At 36.9% G+C, this 21,771-nt stretch overlaps 1 protein-coding gene across 4 annotated transcripts in view; it reads right to left on the bottom strand.

Moving 5' to 3' along the window:
* The window catches only part of STXBP5L (syntaxin binding protein 5L), a 202,723-nt gene that overhangs the window by 27,673 nt on the left and 153,279 nt on the right, over positions 1-21,771 (bottom strand). For 2 of the 4 annotated variants that reach the window (XM_086760844.1, XM_086760838.1), the window contains 2 exons: positions 17,198-17,263; positions 8,740-8,790 (listed from right to left, as the gene is read on the bottom strand). In XM_086760844.1, coding sequence (XP_086616970.1) covers positions 8,740-8,790; positions 17,198-17,263 — 117 coding nt within the window. The remainder of the gene's footprint in view (positions 1-8,739; positions 8,791-17,197; positions 17,264-21,771) is intronic. The other 2 variants (XM_086760830.1, XM_086760821.1) reach the window with 1 other exon arrangement.

Consider the following 21,771-nt stretch of genomic DNA (forward strand, 5'->3'; position numbering starts at 1 on the left):
AAGAAGTTAATGACATAAATTTTCTAATGTTCTCCACGTACTGCTTCTACAGTGCAGGTCCTGGTTGTTTGCCTTTGTCTGGGCTCATGGTGTCACCCATACAAACTAAAAATGCTTTTGCTATCCCTGTTACCAAACAGTAGCACCATTCAGTGCAGTGTGCACCCCAAAAACTGCTTAAAAAAAGAAACAGAACCACACTGGATGGAAGGCCAGTGAGATTATGAGATTAAGAAGAATGGAAGAAGTAGCATTAGTTACTGTAAACTTGATGAAAGTTTACAGTTGCGATGTGCAACACGACAGCAGCAAGCCTGCTGGAGAGCCTCACATTTAATCTAATTTTTTCGAGGAGACACACAGAGATAGGAAGTGTATTGTATATACACATTCCGATTTTAGTTTACACACAGTAACATGTATATGTTACACTGCCTGCATCGTCATACACCTGTTTTAAACTGCTTGGTGACCTCTGCAAAAAGCAAAAGGAATCAAAAATTTACCAGTGAAAAGCTGAACCCTCTTTAAAGCCAAATGTATCAAAACTGTCAGTAAGAAAGGAGAAACACACATTTAGAGTTGCTGCCTGGAAAGATGGGTTACACTAGACAAACAGATAAAAAAAAAACCCCACAATAATTTTTTTTTTTCAGTTCTAACAAAGGGATAAATTCACATGGAAAAACGAGCCGAAAATCAGTTCTTGCTAATGATCTGAGAGAGGCTGAGAACAAAGGAATTTAAATACCACTAATTACAAGCATCATAGTATCATCCTAAGTTGTAAGGAAGTAATCAAGAAAAGAGAAGGCAAGAGGATCAGAGAGAGATGCTTTAATATGGACCAGAAAGAACCTAAAAAATGAGTCCCAGAGAATCTCCTCATCAAGTGTTGAGGAATACAATCACTGCTGTTAAAGGGAGGAAAAGTCCATCTGTTTCCACTGGGGGACTTTTCTGTATTATCAATAAATTAGATTTTGGGTAACAATTATGGGTGTGACTAACCTTTTTTCTTTACACAGCAAAGAGATACACATTTAACTCAAGGAAAAAAAGAGATCTCATAACTGTACAAATGGCCTAAAGAACAGTTTCAGGTTTGCATGTAAAATAACCAAAATTTGTGTAAAACTAGTGTATTCATTCATTGGTGACAATATAGACCGACACCTTAAACTTTTAACAAACTATTGTTAAAAATAATTTTACAAAGTTAGGATCACAATTTTCTCTTGGTGTAGTTCTGTCAAGCAGGCAGGAAAGGAGGTGTGAGCCCTAGCAGGAGAGGTCAGTACAGATGCACTGCCAGCAAAATTGTATATTTACCATCAGGTCTTCATCAGTTTGAAGAGGAAGGATGAATTGCTCTATTGACATACTGCTAGCACATTTAGGTCCACACTAAAGAGTATAAAGTGCTGTCACTGTAATCTACTGCCTGTGTAATAAAGTGATATTCTTATTATGGTAATGAACTCCTGTAACGCACTTGATCCTAGATACCATTTTTTTGAAAGCAGGGTGAACGGATTTATTTTTCAGTGAAATAAAATACTGTGAAGTGGTTGAAAATATTGTGTGTTGTCACTGACAAAGCCTCTTTTAAAACTAGTATTTTTGCCTGCAATTATGAACAACACCAAATACAAAATAAACACTATCCAAGGAAGAACATTAACAATATATTACCATATGTCATAACATCACCTCTACATTATCGTATCTGAAAAACCAAACCCGGCCGTGCAAGTCTAAAAATAAATCTAGCTTTGTTCCCCGAGAACAGTGGGAAAATTTTGGACTACTTGGATCTAACTCTGTTCCTCAGATTCCTCTGCTGAATTTCTAGTGATCATGTAACACCACATTACTGGACTGACTGTCTCAAAAAGTACACAGCACTCAGGGTGCCTCAACAGAATAATGTAACATAAATTGTTTCTATGCTTTGTGCAACAAATAAGAAAACAGACAGAAAACTTTATTTCATTCTGAAACACAAGCGTGAAACATGATACGTCCTGAGCTGCACAGAGGACAACACTGAAACACGCAAGTAGAGTGGATGAAACATAAGACCACCTAGGATACCAACAGCTAGTCCTGAGCACTCATTACTAGTAGCATTGCACCTGCCATTTCAAGATGGAAAAATCAGGGTTTAATTCTCCGTTTTTGAAAATGAAAAATGCTTCAAAGAGGTTGGACTGGAAACATTTTTTCAACTTGAACACGACAAAAATAAAGCATGACACATATGAGCTGGAGACTTTCTAAACAAAACATTTCTATCAGAAATGAATTAACAAAATGTACGATAATTACACCAAAAGTTTGTAGTCTATTCTAACCAGATTCCCCCAGAGATTCTTCCCTTGATTTTTCCAAAACTCAATGTTTTTAACTAGAGGTAAGAATGTCTGAAATAATTGAGCTAGCACCACTCCATAGCGGCTAACATATAAATAATTTGCTTGCAAATACTCAGCAGAAAAAGGCACAGACATGGTCAAATAAGGCATTCCAAATATAATTAAGTTTACACCTAATTTTTATGCAGCAATCAAACAATTTAAAACAATTCAAGTTTTTCCATACTTGTTAACATCACACATTGTAGATTTTTGACCGATTTCATACCAGGTTATTGTAAAAAATAAACTAGTAACAATTTTTCATTCTTATTTTAATGTTGCAAACCCAGATTTTATAGCTGATAACTTCTGATTTAGAGTTCCTATTTATTCTTCTTTTGTTATCAAAATAATTATACATGGAAAATTATTACTTTCTAAATATTCTTCTGCTTGTACACACAGGCCAGCTACTAAGACTTTGGAGGTTGCTCTAAATAAGGTGACAGGACCATCCGTCTCATGCTCGAGCCTCTGCCTACAGATGACAGTTTGTGTGAGAGCTCAATCCCAGTCCAAGTTACTTACTACAGAGGACCTCTGGGTCCAGGTAGGTCTGGCAAATCTGTGTGTAGCCCCAGATTTTGACTGCCGGAGAGTATTACGACCTGAGAAGTGTACAGAGACCACAGAATGGAAGAACACTACACATGTGTTTGCATTGCTTGAAAGAAATGGAAAATTACTTACCTTTGAAAGTCCCCAGTAAGGAACTCTTCTTTAATAAAAATAGAGAACTTAGGAACAGTGAATATCTATTACATTGTGAACCTAACAGTTCCATATCATTTTGTTGTTATTAACTCTTAAATGTATGATGGTCTTTATTGCTTGTTGTTTTGTTTCAGCTAACAAATTTTACTGCCTTTCCTTCGTGACTACATTTAACTGTCAGTTGTATGATTTTGATAATTTCAAGTACTTACCTTCTCTTTAAACTACTTGCTTGTTAAATTGCCCATATAGATCAGTAATTTGTTTTTCTTTTTTTTTTTTTTTTTTAAATCTGGAAGCATTATAAGTCAGACCACAGCCCCTTTCTGCATTTGAAATATTACCATATTATTTGACAAAGTTAACCTGTTGATCAGCTCTTGTTGCTTTTTAAAGTTCTGGTTATTTGCTGGCAGAGTGTTAATATATCTGTTAACATTGGTTGTCTTTTAAAAATGTTTGACTATACACCTTCTCTTATTTAATTAAGGAAGAAACTGGTGCTGTCATACATCTGACCTTCAGCAGATGAGAGACTTTTGTCTAATAGGGTCCTAGCTACAGAATATCAAAATCCAAATCTGAAAATGTGAAATTGGAGAGAGGACAAATTGAAAGTCTTTAGTCCAACCCACAATGTTTGTCATCTTCATAGTGATCAAACTTGCAGCAGAAAAGGCAAAATGTATCTTCCACTGTATCAGCGAAAGCATAGTTGACAGCTTGAGGGATATAATCCTTCCCCTCTATTTGGTGCTCGTCAGACTGCATTTCAAGTCCTGTACTCAGTTTTGGGATCCTCATTACAAGTATGATATTGACATAAAGGCATGAGTTCAGCTGCCGTCCCCCAAGCTGGTCTAAATAGACCTGCTTTGAGCAGGGTGGATGGCCTAGACAACCTCTAGAAGTCCCTTCCAACCTTAATTATGCTATGATTCTAACTACAAGCAGAGTTCAAATGATTCCTCAATTCAGCTGGTATTTTCAGACTGAAAAGTGAACAGGAATTACTCTACTCTTCTGGAAGGAAATACACACTGGACAGTCCATAAAACCCTTTGCCTGTAAAAAATACATATAATTTTCAATGTATATTGCCAAGTAATTAAATAAAAGCATTGTTAAAGTTGGATGTCTGAATTGCCTTTTCTAAAAATGTCAGACCAAGGAGGAAAGTAACTCATAGAATTTCAAGTTTTCTGAAATGCTCTTTGGCATTGCAAACAGAACTACAGATCCAGAACCAGAAAACCTAGTACAGAATGCTCCACTTAAAATCTATCAACTTGTTCAATGCAGCAGTAAGCAAGAACAAATTAAAAGCTTCGAAATTTTGCCAGTGCCTAATGTCTGCTGCAAACTACTCTGAAAGGCTAAAGCAAGAATTTCTGTAACCCCACTGCTCATCCTTAAAATAAAAATTAGGTCTTCCTTATGACATCCGGGTACTGTTTCATAGACTTGGGAGCATCCAGGAAGTTACACATCCCTTGCAATGAACTACAAAGGCATAGAATGGTGGATGTTTTCACATTGTAATTCTATCATGATATGCATAAATCTTTAAGGAAAGAAAAATCAAACAGATTCCACAAACTCTGTACAAAATGGACAAAACAGAATACAGAGTTATAACCAAAGCTCCTTTGTCTAACTCCTACAATTGTCTTTTATGAACAGCTTTCAGAATTAAAAGTTTTTGTGCCTCTGCATCAGATGACATTTCTCAAGTACTTGAAAAAACTGAGTTTGTATGGTATTTTGCCTGGTTTTTCACTGCTGTATAAAATCGGAAACATTAACTCTGACCTGGTAAAGAATTCATTCATTGCTTATAAATATCTGCATATAGCATAGGAAATTATATTAATCTTTTGAAGCGCATAGCATAGCAAGAAGAAACAAAAGATGCCTGCCTCTATTTGCATTTTCTTTTGTTCTTTGACTAATAAAGTCTAGGTGATAGCATAAATTCATACAGTGAAACCATCTGTTCGTAGAAATTAAATAAACATTAGCAGTTACTGAGTATCTCAATTTCTAGTTAGGATTTCTGTCTAGCTCCCTGTGATCACCTGGAAACTTTGAAAGCTTTTAATGAAATGAGCAGAAATACTTAATAAAAAAGAATTACAAACTGATGCTTAAAGTGGCTGCTGAAACAAAGTTAGAAAACTCTCATATAAAAGCAGTTGTATTTGTCTGGATATATCCCAGATTCTCCACTTGATTGTATCAGATTAGGATTATCCCCATAATTCATTTCACTGCAACAGCGCATGGAAATGTAGATGATCTTTTCAGAAAACTTTGGGAAACAGTATCAGGTTCAAAAATAAAGATGTTACCATTCAGAGCTGCCCCTGAAGGATAATAGGGAAACTGTACAGTATATGCAATGTTATATCTTCCTTCTGGCCAACTCAAAGAAACATTGGGTTAGTAGGATCTGCAGTAGCTAAAACTATAAAAAAAGTTTATATGTACCCCCACATATGGCCTATTATCACATTTCTGTGTAGAGATATGGCATCCACAGGTGACAAGCTGTTCAGCAAGGACAGATAATGATCACTACTTCAAAAGAAAAAGATGATAAGATCAATGATATTATCAGTCACACAAGGGTCAAAATGGAGTCCTGAAGTAACTCTAGGTCATTAAAACCTGACAAGGTTTAACTATAACACCCTCAGTCATCAGATCACACGTTATTCCCTTAAATGCTAGCAAACTGTTCCCCAAGCAATTCTCAGTACTGGCAGCACCACCTGAAACAGATTTAACTTCTACTTAACCTCTACTACTACAATTCAAAGCAAAGTGAAAGCAAGGACATTACACAAGCCAGATCCTAAGAAGGGAGCAGAACTGTAAGCTGCCAAATGCTAATGTATTTCCCAATTAGCTGCAGTCGGTGCTGAGAGTAGGTGATGTATCAGCACTCTGAAAAGCTATGAGCCACTGCCAATGGGATGGATGTACAATCATTTGAAAATGGTGACTGGAATATCTTTACAAGAAGTGTGGGCCAAAGAGTACTGTTATCCCCTGAATATTCAGACTATGGGTACAATCTCAGGCAACAGTCAAACAGTGGATAAATAATCTCTAAGAGCTCTGCCAGTGTATCCAGGACATTTTGGAGCAGAAGTAAATGAAATGCAGACATTATTCTTTACCTTTTCCAGCAATTCTCATTTAAATTTAGCTCCTCACATTGAGAAATAGAGGCTATTTCCAGCCTGTTGTAAACTAAGCAATCCAGCACAGTTTTAATTGCTAGAATACTTTACAGGAATCTTCTGCCCTTCTAAAGTAGTCACGAATGAGAACTGAAACAAGATTTTTGTTTCGTTTCAGGTTTTTTTTTTTTTAAAACTTTCCTCTGCAGTTGATCAGCCATGAGTATCTGCAGGCTTATATATTGAATGCTGCTTCCATATGCTTTATCCTTAGCAATCCACCAGGCTTCTTGGCAATACGAGTACAGAGTACTCAATAGCTGTGGCAGTAACAACACAATGCTTAAGTAACAATTTGATAACGCCTGTCAATGTTTATGAAGCTTTTGAAATTAATGGAGTTCCACTAGTTTCTGCAAGATGTTTAAATAGACCTTCTTAGACTTATTTTTAGTTTATACTTGTTCTAGGCTATTAAAAAATAACAAGGACAGGTAAATAGAGGAATAGTAGAAACATGACTGTTCTGCAATCAAAATCACAGGTAGGATTACGCATTCCATTAATCGTCCCTACATATGTCATACATTTAAGATGGATTGTCATGCCTCCTATGCTCTTAGGTTCAATTTGTTTAACTTTTACAGCTTTCCTTTTGTACATAGTTGTCCTTTTCCCCAGTCCTTGGGAGCTTGTGGGGGGCTTGTGTTTGTTTTTTGTTTTTTAAACATAAATCTGCCTTCAATTTGTCAATATATTCTAGGCAATGCTTACAATATTGTCCCATTCCCAGCATGACTACAGGAAAGCTAACGGTAAGGCAGATTTTCTCTCTGATATGTCTTTTTTTTTTTTATATATTATATGGTAAAACCCTCATTACTTCTAGTTACGTTGATTTGTTTCTTGTTTTTCTAAAAACCTATAAATCCTGTCTTTTATATATCAAATGTATCTTTTTCTTGTGTATGATTCAGGATCTAAATTTGCTTCATGCTATATGTCCTTCAAGATCATATATTTTTAATAATACTAACAAAAAGAAGTCTGATCTGTAGAATATGGTTTAGCCTTAGGTCCTACTCTATGGCTATTTTGATACTTTAAGTATTCACCTTCCCTCTTAATAGCTGCTCATATATTTAGGGACAAATATTAATTTTACAGGTCTATAGCTGCCTACATCACTCCTCCTACTTTTCTGTAGTATTATGAGTATTACAATTTTCCACTCCAAAGTTTTTGGGGTGTATTCCCACATTACTAGTTTATCAAACATCACTGTTAATGATAGAGTAAGTTATTTCAATCATTCTGTGCACTGAAATGTGCACAATCTGGATTGAATTTCCCAATGGTTTTTTTAACATTATTTACTTAATCTTTATCAGGAGCTATTAGCAGTTTTCTAAGTTCCTCAGTCATTTATAATGTGGAATACATATTTATTCCCCTGATTTTTGCCTTGGGGAACAGTGCTACATTGGTTAATACATGCACATGATTCCTAGTGACAGAAATTACGATCAGCTGCATTATGCAAGGATGTGTTCCAACTTTAATTTCTATCTCTAAAAAGACACTTAAGGTAATGAGGCACGGCTACATGGCTTTTTCAGTCATCTTAAGTGAGAAACTTCCCATGAGAGCAAAACTAGAAAGGACTCCTTGAGACTGAGAATAATTAAACACAGTTACAAAAATCTTTGTGTGAACTACACATTCCAACCCAAATGCCAGGAGCAATCCCCTTTACATGGATATTTAAGAGGGCATGATTTCCCCCAAACATTTTTAGGTTATGCAAGATGTTGCATTTTCATTTTAGGATTTTTGATGTGAAATTTCTGCTCTAACTATGCATTTCCAGTAAAATATTAAAGAAGAATTGAGAAAAGGGTTACAGCAAACTATGTACTTAAGAGTTGTCTGAGTTAAGTCTCAAGGAGAGGATTGAGACACAAACGTCTGATTTCTGATCTGACTTCTTGTAAGTTTAAAGACAGCATAAAATACAGGTGTCCAACCCTCTTATCACTGTTGTGTCATGGATTTTTCACATCCAATAAAGAAAATAGACTAGCACATGCATTAGGTGTTATAGGCAGAGATAAACATCACTGATAACTAGTTACAATAGCTCAAGTGTGTAAAATGTTCTGGAGCCTTTTCACAGTAAAATACTACACACACAGTGTGTAATGACTGGCAAAATACGTCTACATGAAATAAATGAATATTAAACAAGCAAAATGCTGAGAGCTGCCAACAGAACTGTATGGGTTAATAGGTGGTTTTTAGAAAGCCTTTTCAGACAAAGCCTTCAAGGTTATTGTGTTATCTCATGAATCAGTTGGTAAAATGCTTTGCCAATGAATGTAATAAAGTTTAAAGCTGTTGGCTTTCGCCTACCGTACCAAGATCAGTCTTAAGATCTGTTGGCAGACTTAACTTTCTTGATCCTTTAACTGAAACAACAGAAAAAGGAGAAAGGCAGTTGTTAATAAGTAAGAAAGAAAAAGGAGTGAGGGAAAACAACATGCCATCTTCTGGTTAATATCACATTGCAAATTTGAGCACTTTTTTTTTAATCGGCACATAAAGGCAGAATTATGGTTTAAATACTCCCATATACACCATTCAGCAAAATAAATGTAACTGAACAAAGAAGCACTGGAAAAACATTACTCCAGCTCTCAAGAAGAGAACGGTGCTTTACACAGCTTTGGCTGTGTGCTGCAATATCTTACCTTGCGATGACAGGAATGATTAAAAAAAACCCAAACAAATGAGAGTAAGGCAAATATTGCAAATGCTGGTTATGCAGCATATAACAAATATTTAAACAACTGGAAACCAATTTAAGAAGAGGGTGCAATGAAATTATGAGTTCTGATGACATCATACCTCAAGATACCATTTGAAAAAGAGAGGGCATATTGTACAGGTAATGGAGACAACACGCTATTGTAATATTACGGAAAGGAAGACAGATTGCACAGAAACGAAATACGGATGCTTCAGAATATAATGTGGTGTTATCTAGACATCAAAATATTGCACTCAATTTACTGAAGATTTAATTATCAGTTGTGTTCCAATTATGCAACAAAACTATGATTTTGCTTCTGTTCAAAAATGTTTTCATTTCCTTACACACGAGCACGTTTTTAAACAATGAACACCAGAGAAACAAAATGAAGCATGTCTTGTAGCAGTCAAAACGGCATTAAATTTATTAAAGAATGCCTTAAGAAATATTTTATTAATTATTCAGAAGACTTAATTTCCAATACAGTTCTTTCATTTTGCATTCATTCAGTACTTTTTCACATTGTTTTTTGACTTTACCCCTTACCCTTGCTGCCTGTTACTAGAAGTGAACAATGAAATATTTGTCAGCTAACCATTATACTTCTAAAGAAAGTCCCACATGGTAAGTATCACAGTGACAGGAACACTGGGACATATGAATACAGGGAACAAGTCCTTTGTAATTTCTATTTAATAAAGTTTTAGGTCAGAGGATGCCCAAAAGAACCACTTACCATTTCAAGTCACAGAGCTCCTAAAAAGAAATTCTGTTGCATTCTTTTGCAGTGTCATAAACTACAAAGCCTGCAATGTGGCAGAAGAAAGTATCAGCTGGCATCTATGATAGATATTTTTCTTTCCTTCTTCAAGGAAGAGTAGGGGAGCCCTTCAGGCTCTTGAGCAACATTTTGGTATCAGTAGACCCAGCATAGCCTCCCAGTAACCCATTTCTATCTGTCACTTTAAGTGGATGCTTTGGGACAAGGTGAAGAGATATCTTCAAATCAACCCAACACCAAAATATTAATCACTAGCACTACTACATGAAAATTCTCTAATTTGGATATCAAGTGTTAGGCTTATACATGCATTTTAGGCACTTAGACAAAGGGTAACTTGATTTTCAGAAGAGCCTTTTAAAATCATTAAATTTAACCGAGCAACTGTCATATACAAGGACACAAGAAGGACATGGACAACTGTCATAAGAAGGACATGGACCAGTTGGAGAAGGTCCAGAGGAAGGCCACAAAGATGAAAAAAGGGCTGGAGCACCTCTCTTATGAGGACAGGCTGAGAGAGTTGGGGCTGTTCAGCCTGGAGAAGAGGAGGCTCCGGGGAGACCTTATAGCAACCTTCCAGTACCTAAAGGGGGCTTATAGGAAAGATGAGGAAAAACTCTTTAGCAGGGCCTTTTCTGATAGGATGAGGGGTAATGGTTTTAAAATAGGAAGAGGTAGATTCAGATTAGACATTAGGATTTTATTTTTTTTTACAATGATGGTGGTGGAACACTGGCACAGGTTGCCCAGAGAGGTGGTAGATGCCCCATCCCTGGAAACATTCAAGGCCAAGTTGGATGAGGGTCTGAGCAACCTGATCTGGTTGGAGATGTCCCTGGACCTTGCAAGGTGGTTGGACTAGATGACCTTTGAAGGTCCCTTCCAACCCTAACCATTCTATGATTCTATGATTCTATATACTCTTTCAGACTGTGAATGGAGTATACTGCTCCAGAAAATTAGTTCTTTGCTATAGAGAAAGAGGAAGAAGTATCACTTGGGATATAATTTCCTTTGAAGGAAAGGACAACATCTGGTCCAACTAGCCCGCCAAAAAAAGGATTTCCAATTCCTAAGGAAGATTGTAGGACACTTTACTAACAGACTAGGACCTAGATTAGGATATTTCAGAGCTATAAAGCCTAGCTGCATTTAACACCAAGGAGCTTCATTAGTCCTGTCATCATGGAGGCTTTGAGCTTTGCAAATTGTTGGTTTAATCTTTTCTATTTCTATGTTACAGGTGTTTCTGTATAACAGGATTTACACGTCTTGTGCTATATGCCACAGCTGTTCCAAAATTATGATATATATGTCTGAATTGCAAGACTGCAGAAAAAGCTTCCAACTATTTGTGTACAGGCTCACACAGCACATGCAAAATATGCACTTTCTGATTCCTCTGAAGGACTCTAAACAGGCTTGATTCAGGAGCTGCCACATCTGCTGGCAGACAAAACAGGCATACAATCTAACTAACTCGCAGGATACTGAAGAAACTGAGAATTGAAAAGAGGAGTATACAGTTGACGAGTTGGTTTATGGGTACAGGGATAGAGTAGAGGACATGGTGAGTAGGGGGCTAAAAGACAAAGGAGACACAGAGCATGAGGATATGAAGAAAGTGCAGTTGAGGAAGCCAGGAGTCACTCCTACCACCATCTCCACCACCAAACTTGCAAATTTTTGGCATAGGACGTGACTGCGATAGGACACAGTGTGGACCACTGTCAACAGACCACACCTTCAAGGATAAAAATAAAAGGAGGAGCTGCTTGCTTTCATGCTTTACCATGATTAAAGCTGTGCGTGTTACTTTTTTTTTGGGTAAAACTAAGATTTTACTACTAAACTGATGAGTATGTGGATATTATTATGTAACCTACTTTTAGTACCTAAATTATATATATTTTACTATCTCTAAATTTAATATAAAGGAGGATCATGCATGTAAAACTATCATGCTGAGAAAGACCTTTTGAAAACCAGTGTAATTTAAGAATGAAGTAGAGTATAAAGGTTCAAGAGGCTAGCAGAGTTGTTTGTTACTATTATTTGTTTGCATTCATGCTGGAAGCAGCCAGTAGAAATTATGACGCCACACTGCAAGGCAAGACAGCCCCCGCCCAAAAGAGCTTAATGTGTAAACAGTCAAATTATCCAACTGCGGGATGAGAAAGAGGCACAAACAGAGTTAATAGGTACAGTCTGGCAGCTAGCTAAGCTGAGCACCCAGGTCTCCTGACCTGACAATGTCTTGTCTCACAGCCATATGGCTCCTATCAGTCAAACACCAAGGCACAACCAACAAACAAACGTGTGCTTGCAGCTATGACATTCGGTGGTGTGCTTCCCCTCAGCTGTTACAGCAGGACTGTAGTCAGACAATTTAGTATTATTCAATACGAAGGTGACTACATACAGCTCTTTTCCTATTAGGCAGCTTGTGCCTGTGTAATACTTTGCAATATTAGTCCCAGCCTCCTTCTGCTAAAACATGGATATAAGAGCCTAATATTTAGATACCCATTTGGACAAGAAACACAATAAGGTTCTGAAGGTTTGGCTGCTGGGGCTCAGAGCCAATGTAGAGATGGTCCTTTTCCTTTAGTGGCCTCAGGCAGAGTGCCCCAGACAGCACTTTTCTGTGGGAGCTGCTTTCAAGCTGAACCTTACTCTCACTCCTGCCCTGAGCTACAGCTCCTGCTGCATTGCTGCCATTCCTGTGCCTGGCCTTGGCCCTGCTGAGCCTGACCTGGACTCATGGATCAACATCCTCCCCTGTCCCTGGATCTGCCTGGCAATCACCAGGCTATGCTTGGCTGCCCTGCTCCCTTGCTTAGCTCCTGTCTTCCTGGCCCATAGGAGCTGCTGTCCCCTGTTGGTAAGCTCAGGCCCCCTTGAACCCTGAGCCATGCGCCATGGACTGCATGGGAGCTATCCTCGCTGCTCCATGGCCCAAACCCGGGTCCCCATTTCCTCCCCTCTGTTAGCTCATACTGCTCCCTGTTCCTTGCTAATCCCTACATACACATCCCGTCTCAAGATCTTAAGCAAGCATGAATTCACCTGATGAGAAACTCCCTCACATATTGGGAAAAGTGATAAAATGCACCTTGCACAGTGCAGGAGCTCACCTCTCTTTAATGATTAACTTGCCTTCTGACTAGTAAACCTTCTTTTTAATTTAATATAAATAAGTAGAAATGGTTATGCTAGCAGTGTTACCAATAATCAAGTTTCAAAATAAATTACAATCTATGCTTTCCACACACACAAAATGTTTGGAAACATTTACTTTCTTGTTTTCTGTAAGAATATAATTTTCAAATGAAGTCAAATCTCTTCAGCTACTTGGCAGTTACCCACAAGCTAAAAAAGAGCGACTGTTAGAAACTTAATAATACTCTTCTTGAAACAAAGCTATCTAAAAACATTTCATGTAGGAAAGTGGGAGCTTGGCATGGCATGAGCCTAATCCCAGCAGATTTAATCAGTGGAATGAATCAGGATAGCAGCACTTGGAAATCACAGTACTTATAAAAACTTGCCATAAGGGACCTGTTTCAAAGCTCATGGGAATCAAATGTGGAAATTTTTCACAGCCTTCTCTAAGCTTTACAGTCTTAAAAGCATTTTGGATGCAAGCCCTGAATATGAAGGTGATTTCTTAAGAAAAAACACAAACCCACTTCCATTTTAGAAGTCATTCTCCTATACACAGACCGATGAAATTCTTCCCTTCTGGTATTTAAAGAAGTCTAAACGGTCCATTGCATCTTACACAACAAAGTTAAATGACCTCTCAAAGATGCATTTTTTTGTGCTCACAGTGTATTCTCAACTACGTGCTTCAATATGAAGCTGCATATAAATGGCTGAAGCAGCAAGGGATGTATATATTATATAATTATGTATATTATATAAATTATATTGCTAAGAGCCCCCGAACAAATTTTCCTAATGAGATGATAAAAATACCAGATACATACCATCACTTGGATATTCACAAATAAGCAGAATCTTTCAAATGGCTTTATTAACTTTTTGTCCTCCTGTACAGTATTGGAAATGCACCACTATGGTATTTAAATACAAATTTAATTCAAATAAAATACCAGTGTTTAAGGAAGATTATTCCTCTCCTCTGCCTTCAAAGGGAGAAAGGAATTCTTAAAATGCAAGGTTGCATTCTTAAAATGCAAGGTTGGTATTTCTTCACTTGCTGCTACCCACTGTGTTGCACTATGAATTTCAGAAAATATTTCATCAAACAGCTTAATTTCATGTTCTAGCCTGAAAGGCGTTCAGAACAGGAATCTTATTTTTCCAGTTACATTGTCTGCAAAGCCATGCTTTAGTAAATAGTACAGTAGGAGCACCTGAAAAGACACTCTTGTAAAACAAGTTTAAAATATTGCTTAACAGAAGAAATTGGATTTGCACTGAGTTAGAAACCAGCCCTGCATGTAAAATACAGAATACAGTGCTCAGTCTCTTGCTCAGTGACTAATTTTTGATTTGGGCAGGGGAGAAGAGGAACAACAAAGCTGAATTACTAAGTTGACCTAGGCTGGCTCTGCAGAAACTTGGTCAGAGGTTAAAACACTGACAAGCAGTACGATGTTGTAGGGAACATACATTTTTCAGGGAAACCAAGATGGTTCAGGATCAGACCAAGAAACGACGAGGCAGGAGATTTTTCAAGTTCTTCAAGAAGCCTTTATCAACACTATTCTTATGGGCCTGGTTGGAACTGAAATCTCAGTTACTAACATCTCTCTTAGATATAAAACTGTTTGTGTCTACATTGGCAATCAGTGTGCCAGAGGGATTCTACTTAAGCATTGTCTTGGAGACTCAAAGTATGTACATGAGCACATCGATGTTGTTCCTCAAATCATTCCCCTTCTGACGGAAGTGAGGATGAAGTTGCTCACCAGCGTGCCACCATGTGTAGTATTTGTCACATAGACTAGTGTCCTCCAGAAGTTTGCAATTTGTGTATGCATTGTGCATACTCAGGGCCAGTAGCTGGCATGAACTTCACTGCCAGGTGAAGAACTGATGATGTGGTCTGGAAACCATACTGAATTGTAACAAATCAAACTCTGTTCCTTCTGTCTTTGCAACCTCATCAGCTGGTGACAGAGTCACACTTAGTAGGGCCTTTGTTAGGCAGCAACTTCAATCACTTGACTCAGCAGCCAAGTGTTCTTTCTGTTTCTGCTAAATTTCTGCAGGATAAAATCTTGGCCTATCTTCAGCAGAGGTATGTGGTCACTGATTTTACAAACACAGATATCATGGGACTCTACAGAGTACAGCACACTTCCATTATGGAGCTTGTGTGCCACGAATTTTAAATAGATCAAAAGCAAGACCAGAAGTAGAAGGATCGTGCCTGAAGAATCCATAACTAAATGGATCAATCCACTGTGTTCTACGAGAAAGAAACGTTAGCCAGTGCAAAGGCAGATGTAGCTGGGAGGCCGTGCTGTTAAGCACAGGTAGTTCTGCTCCCAAGTTCTTGGATGTCACAATTTTGAGGCCAGTTACTCCAGATGATTATACTGAATTTTGCCCAGTTTTAGAGCAGGTATGCCAAAGTAAAACAATTTTAATTTTGTCTTCATTAAAAAAACCAATTAATATAAGTCACAGTATAAGTAACTTCTATTTTAAACAGCAGTTAAATCTAATAATAGTTACTGCCTGCAAAATTGCACCTGATTTCACATTTTAAAGAGTAAAATATAGCTTGGAAAACAAGATGGAAGGGCTAAAATAAGAAACATTCATAAATATGCCCTGTTTTCCCTGATGAATGATCTCCAAAGCAGAAAAGCAGAATAAATTTTGGAGCAAATTATCTTAACTTTAGCTAAAACAGATATTTTTATCAATATCAGAATGAAAAATTGACGCTAACTGCAGAAAAAGTAAGGTGCCATAGGAGTCACTCATCATTATAAAACTAAGCATAGGCACATATGTTTATCAAGCCAGTCATCTCTTAGATTTCAGGAAAAAGAAAAAGAGCTTGTAGCTTGTTTCTGAAGAGAAGATTGAAAAGATGAATCCCAGTGATCCACACAATGAATAGTCTAATTACACTGAGCTATCAAATGTTTTATTTTAAAGCCCGTATCATGAGTTTCTGAAGCTCAACTCAAGAGTTTGATCTCCTTTTGTTATACCAATAATATTAGAGCCTATTTCACTTTGATATTCTCATGTTTACAGAATTTGGGTTGTAAATGGTACAAGGAAATACACATTTCAAAATAGTGGTTTTGTTCTTGATGTGTAGGGAAACACATTTATTAGTTTCAGCTTTTTGTAAATAACTAATTGGTGGCCTCCATTCAAGATTAATGTATCCTGTGATAATAAAGTAAAATTAAAATTGTGAAATAATAACAGAAGATTTGAATAGCATATTTGTGGGAATTTGTTACCATAACTAAAGAAAAAAACCCCACCTATTTATCAATACTTACCAAACTATACGGAAAAGAAGTGTGATATGCATACCACAAGCAAAATGAATTACAGCTACACCTCCTTATTTTCCACCACATTTAAAAGTCAGCTATGAGAAAACAGCTCTAAGCAATGATCTTTAAAACAGTGAACTCACATTAAAGAGATCAATGCAGACTAAGCACTTGCAGAAGAAGTTGCTAGGAATGAGATTAATTCCACTTTCTGAAGGACTATGGGCAAACTGGGAAACATTTATAAACTTTTAAATGGCCAAGGTTTCACTGCTGTGTCAAATATTTTTATTTAAGCTTATGCTTCCATTCTAAGTTATGTAACTTAGGCACTGGTGTGTTCTAATGGTTAAAATTTACCACCTCCACATTGCTGTTTTTCAAATAATTTCTCTACGTGCATATACGCATAATGTATATAAAATTATAAGGACTCCTTACTGAAAAAAAAAGAAGTCAGAAATCCTCTTAAGAAAACAGAGAAACAAGCCTCTAACAAAAATCCTGAGTCAATGTGAGATATAGGCATATATCTGCACAGTGTTATTAATTCAAATGTTTTCATATGCTTCACCTCAAGATGCACTACGTGCATTTAGCTTTTCTTCAAATAAACAGACTTAGGTTTTTATTGTGCTATGAAATAAGTACTTCTCCAGTATTTTCTTCTCTTTGGAACTGTGACTATGCACTTCACTTCTTAGGGATTAATGAAACATAGTGATGCATGACATGAATGGCTTATACAGACTGCAGGAAGAGAAGCCAGTCACCTTTACCTGAAGTGGGAGACTTGCAACGCTCTAGCTCCAGGGAAACTGGACTGTCACTGAGTTCAGTCAGGCCTGAAAAAATGGAGTTAAAAAGTTAAGTTACAATCTAACAGGGCATGCTTCAACTTTCTTGGTTGATGATGTTCTGTAATTTAAAGTCAATTTGGAGAAAGGAATGGTGCGAAATGCAAGGGAAATCGCTCTTTTAGATAACTGCAGTTATCAGGCTGTCACTAAAGAAATTTAGGTCTAGTTTAACAATCACATCTCTTGTTAGCTCAGACTTGTTTTTTGAGTGCCTCAGGGTAGACAAAGAGTGATTGTACCTAACATGCAAAAAGTAGTAAATATAGTTTAAAATGTCTATGTGTGTGATATGAATCAAACTCATTCATCTCTGTCAAAACTGATGTGGAAATAACTCCACACCTCCAACTGCTGCAGAACGCAGGGAGGAAACCTTAAACCAGGGGCAGAAGAGGAGGGGGAGGGGAAATAAGGAAAAAAGTACTGGGGAAAGAAGAAAGTGAATACAAAAATATCACCACTACGGTGCAATATTAGGGACTTGTATAAGAATTCACACAAGACAGCTCATTTTAAAGGACACAGAGGCAATGATAATGCTGTCCAAATATAACACAGAATTTTTTTACAAGATACTTTATACATTGCTTATAAATTTCTGAGGAACTTATTTGTAGCAGTCTACCCTGAAAGACAGCAGCAAGTAATCTTAGTTTATAATGCTTAAGCTTGGGCTTGTTTCCATGATGAAACTAAGACCCACCTTTGGCACAGGCTGCATGTAGAAGCTGAAACATGCCTTTTTGCATGCCAGGGATAGAAAGTCTGAGCTCATGTTATCCTTTATCATGGGCTAACTGTTGAGCGGGTGAGCTGGGCATGGCCATAACTACTCAAATGCACCCTTCCTATGTACCCCAGGGTGTCCCATGGCCTCTATCATGTGGTTCACACTCGTTACAGAGTGCCATAGGCTACTTGGGACTGGCAGACAGCCCAGCACCAGATATTCATGTGTTAGCAATGCGTACTCACCGCGCTGAGGTCATAGAGCCTACTGAACATTAGCCCGCATTCAGACGTGCATTACTGTCATACTGACACTGTGTTTACACGCACCCTGCACGTATTGTATCCTGGAAGTCAAACATCCTGTCGGGACCTTTCAATATGCTTTAATCTGGCACCATGCCTCGCGCAATGTGACATTTTAATTTTCATGGCTTCTGGACTCTCAGGCTCAGAGATTCTTTTTAAAAAAATTCTGCTACCACTTGGTCACTAGTGCTGTTCTCTTTACATTAAAACCAGTGAGATTTAATGTGGGTACTGATATTTTAATTAAAATGTAATTTTGAACTGCTCTGAGAAATGGGGAGAATTCAGAGCCCCAACAAGCAGAATAAAAAGCTCCTACAACTAACGAAGCTGAGTGAGTGCTAGAACAACTCTGAGAACACTTTGGAAAAACAAAAGTATCAACTTGGCCTGTTAAGTGAGTAGTAATGACATATTTGCTCCTGATTTTCAAATGGCAAGAGATCATAATCCAGATACTAATGCTGAAAACCACAGAATTTTTTTTTTTTAATTTTGAGAAACTTACTTGAATCTTTCTTTGATTCAACTTAAAATCTGTGACAGAATTTTATATTCAAATCAATTGTAAGTCCAGTCACTTTTGAAGTTACAACAGAATTCAGGAACTGCAACCATTTAGGGAGTCTCTCTATACATTAGCTTTCTTACAGCAAATCTTACTTCTACCTGACTCTGGGGTTTCTGTATGTACCTACAGATTTGGGACATAATTGACTTTTGCTGCAGAACTGTAGGCAAGGGAGCAAGTTTGGCACATTCACACAGCATTAGAGGCCTTGGAAAAATAAAATGAAATATGAAACTGTTTCTACTTGCAGTATTGGAGTTATTAAAATTTTAACACTATGCTTACGATGTTGTGATTAATGAAATTCGTCTAAACCTTTTATAGCTATTATTGGTGATAGTTACAATGTCAAACGTCAGGTCAGGTTTTGCTTCTAAATAATATTTTTTTTTGTGAGTTCACAGAAACAATATTACAGCTAAATATAAATTATGGTGCCACTCACTTAAGTGGGAAATGCACCAAATCACACCGCTGTTCTGAAAACCCAAGAGGAACCACCAGGAGAATATTACAAGCTCTTTATGTTTGGCAACAGTTTTACAACTTACGACATTAAAGATATATTTGATGTTAGGATATTAAAAATGGCAAACAAGTGAACTTTTCTACAAATCTAGACTTGTTCTCAAGCCACTATCGCCTCTAACAATAAGGGATGCTTTTCAAAAACAGTGCAGTAAGTCCCCATGTTAAGCATAAGTGGTACCATGTGCCCTGCACAAGGGCATTGTCTTAATCTCACTTAGATTTGCCTAAGTACTGTTACTCGCAGATTTTCTCCTGCCGTAAGTCTTTCTTGCTTATAAGTGTTATAATGAGATATTCTCATTATCCATCCATGTATTCAAAGTCTCTTTTAGTCTTACTAAATTATCAATTCAACAGATGTTATGATTGCTCAATTCACTGTTGTCTAATTCACTGAAAGGAATAAATACGCATTTGTCAATTTTTTATGTGTTACCTTTGATTCCATCAAATGTTATCTTTTGTTTCCCTTTGAGGTAAGAAAAAGAGTTCTCAAGCTTTTCTTTGTGCTACTGCTTATTTTCTACTGTCATTTCCTTTTTAAGGAAACCAAGCTAAATCTTTGCAATAATTTATCATGTATAAGTATTTCCACGCAACTCGGCTTCCCCCGAATCTTTGAGAGACTATAACAGCTTCTGCAGTTAGATTACAGAAATATTTTAACTTTTCATTTTGCAGTTCTGTAGGCCAATCTGTGTCCTGAGATATTTTAGGTATTTTTAGCCAAAAAATCCATGCCAGCAAACATTGAGTCCAGGTAGAGCAAGAAGAACATAGCAACAAAACTAAAGGAAAATAACTGAGATTGACAATGTAAACAAGCACCTGTGAGAAGATATATCCACTGACATTATAAAGAAATTGGCTGTGATTTGAACAAATTATAAAGATGCAAAAATAGTGCCAGATGTAAATATATCACATAAGGAATCAAAGCACTTTTAAAGACATGCCCCATGGATACTTTTCAAAGTTTACTGTGATTCCTCTGTATTCACAGATCAAAAAATGGACTGTCTGGTATGGAGTAACAACTTTTATGAACTCATAATTTAAAATAATTTTTGAAATTTTAAATTTAAATCTCTATGATTAAATGATTCAGACTGATAATTTACTTTAAAACACCCAAAGCCATCACATCTTTATTTATAAATAAATTAATTATAAATAAATTACAATAAATTTTCACAAGCCAATAAGTAAGCCCAGTGTTATCTTAATCCACTATCTTCACACTAAATTAGCATATTACATTTCCTTTACGTTTAAATACAATGCATTATTTGGAAATGACAGTTCAGAATATAGCTGTCAACTTAAAACTCAACCTATATTAGCTTCTACTGTGTTGTCAGGTGTGATTTAAAGTGTCAATTACTATATGTAACAACTCAAAAAACACAGTTTTCTGTATCCGCCTGTCAGACCATGGTTACTTTTGCTCATACCCTCTCAAGGGACCGGCATAACGGAGGAACAACAAGTCCTCACTGAAAAGTCTTCATTTTGAAGATTTTCCAATGGAAAACTTGCTGTATTTTTGTAAATTTCATAATGACTATTTATTTTTTTTTTTTGTTTTACCAACAGATAGTATGAATTTCTAGCAGGAGGTGCAAATTGCTTTTTCAAGTTGGTATTTATATTCTGCTGCAAATACTATCTCTCTAGATGCAGTAAATGTACTTGTTTTAATATTTGAATGTACGATATCTACCACTAGGTAATAACACATACAATTTGATTTCAATTGAAAAACAAAAAAAACCAAAAAACAAACCAACAACACCATTCTGCACTACTGCAGAGAGACGTTATTTTAATTGGCTTGGCAAATTCTTGCTACAAAAGAAGGTGTCTGCCAACAGATGTTACCGCAAATGGAACAGGTCATCAACATCACTAAAGCTACCTCCAGCTGTGTACTTATCCCTCATCTTAGCCTCTTATTTTCCTCAAATTACTTCCTCTGATAGGACAATTATGTTTCAGTTTCTCTCATTATGTATGCCTAGAACTGATGAAATTTCTCCTTCTAATTTCTTCGCTTCTTGGTTCTCCTTTCCTGCTTTCACCTCCCAGAGAATATGTTGTCTAATGCTCCGAGTTCACTCTAGGCACTTTTGAGTCTAGCTTACATATGTATACACATTACTCTTATCAAGCTCTCTATATATTTATTGGCTGCATTTCAAAACAATTATTCCACCACTGTGCTTTGCAAATTGGATGCCCTTGACATTGTTAATTACGTCTTTCCTTTGGAAAACCTCTCTTCTCCAACATATTGCTTCTTTTCCATGTTTGATGGGGTTTTTTTCCCTTTCCCACTTCAGTTGCAAGGCAC

The sequence above is a fragment of the Chlamydotis macqueenii genome, chromosome 1 (assembly GCF_036417535.1).
Source record: "Chlamydotis macqueenii isolate bChlMac1 chromosome 1, bChlMac1.mat, whole genome shotgun sequence".
In the NCBI taxonomy this organism is placed as follows: domain Eukaryota; kingdom Metazoa; phylum Chordata; class Aves; order Otidiformes; family Otididae; genus Chlamydotis; species Chlamydotis macqueenii.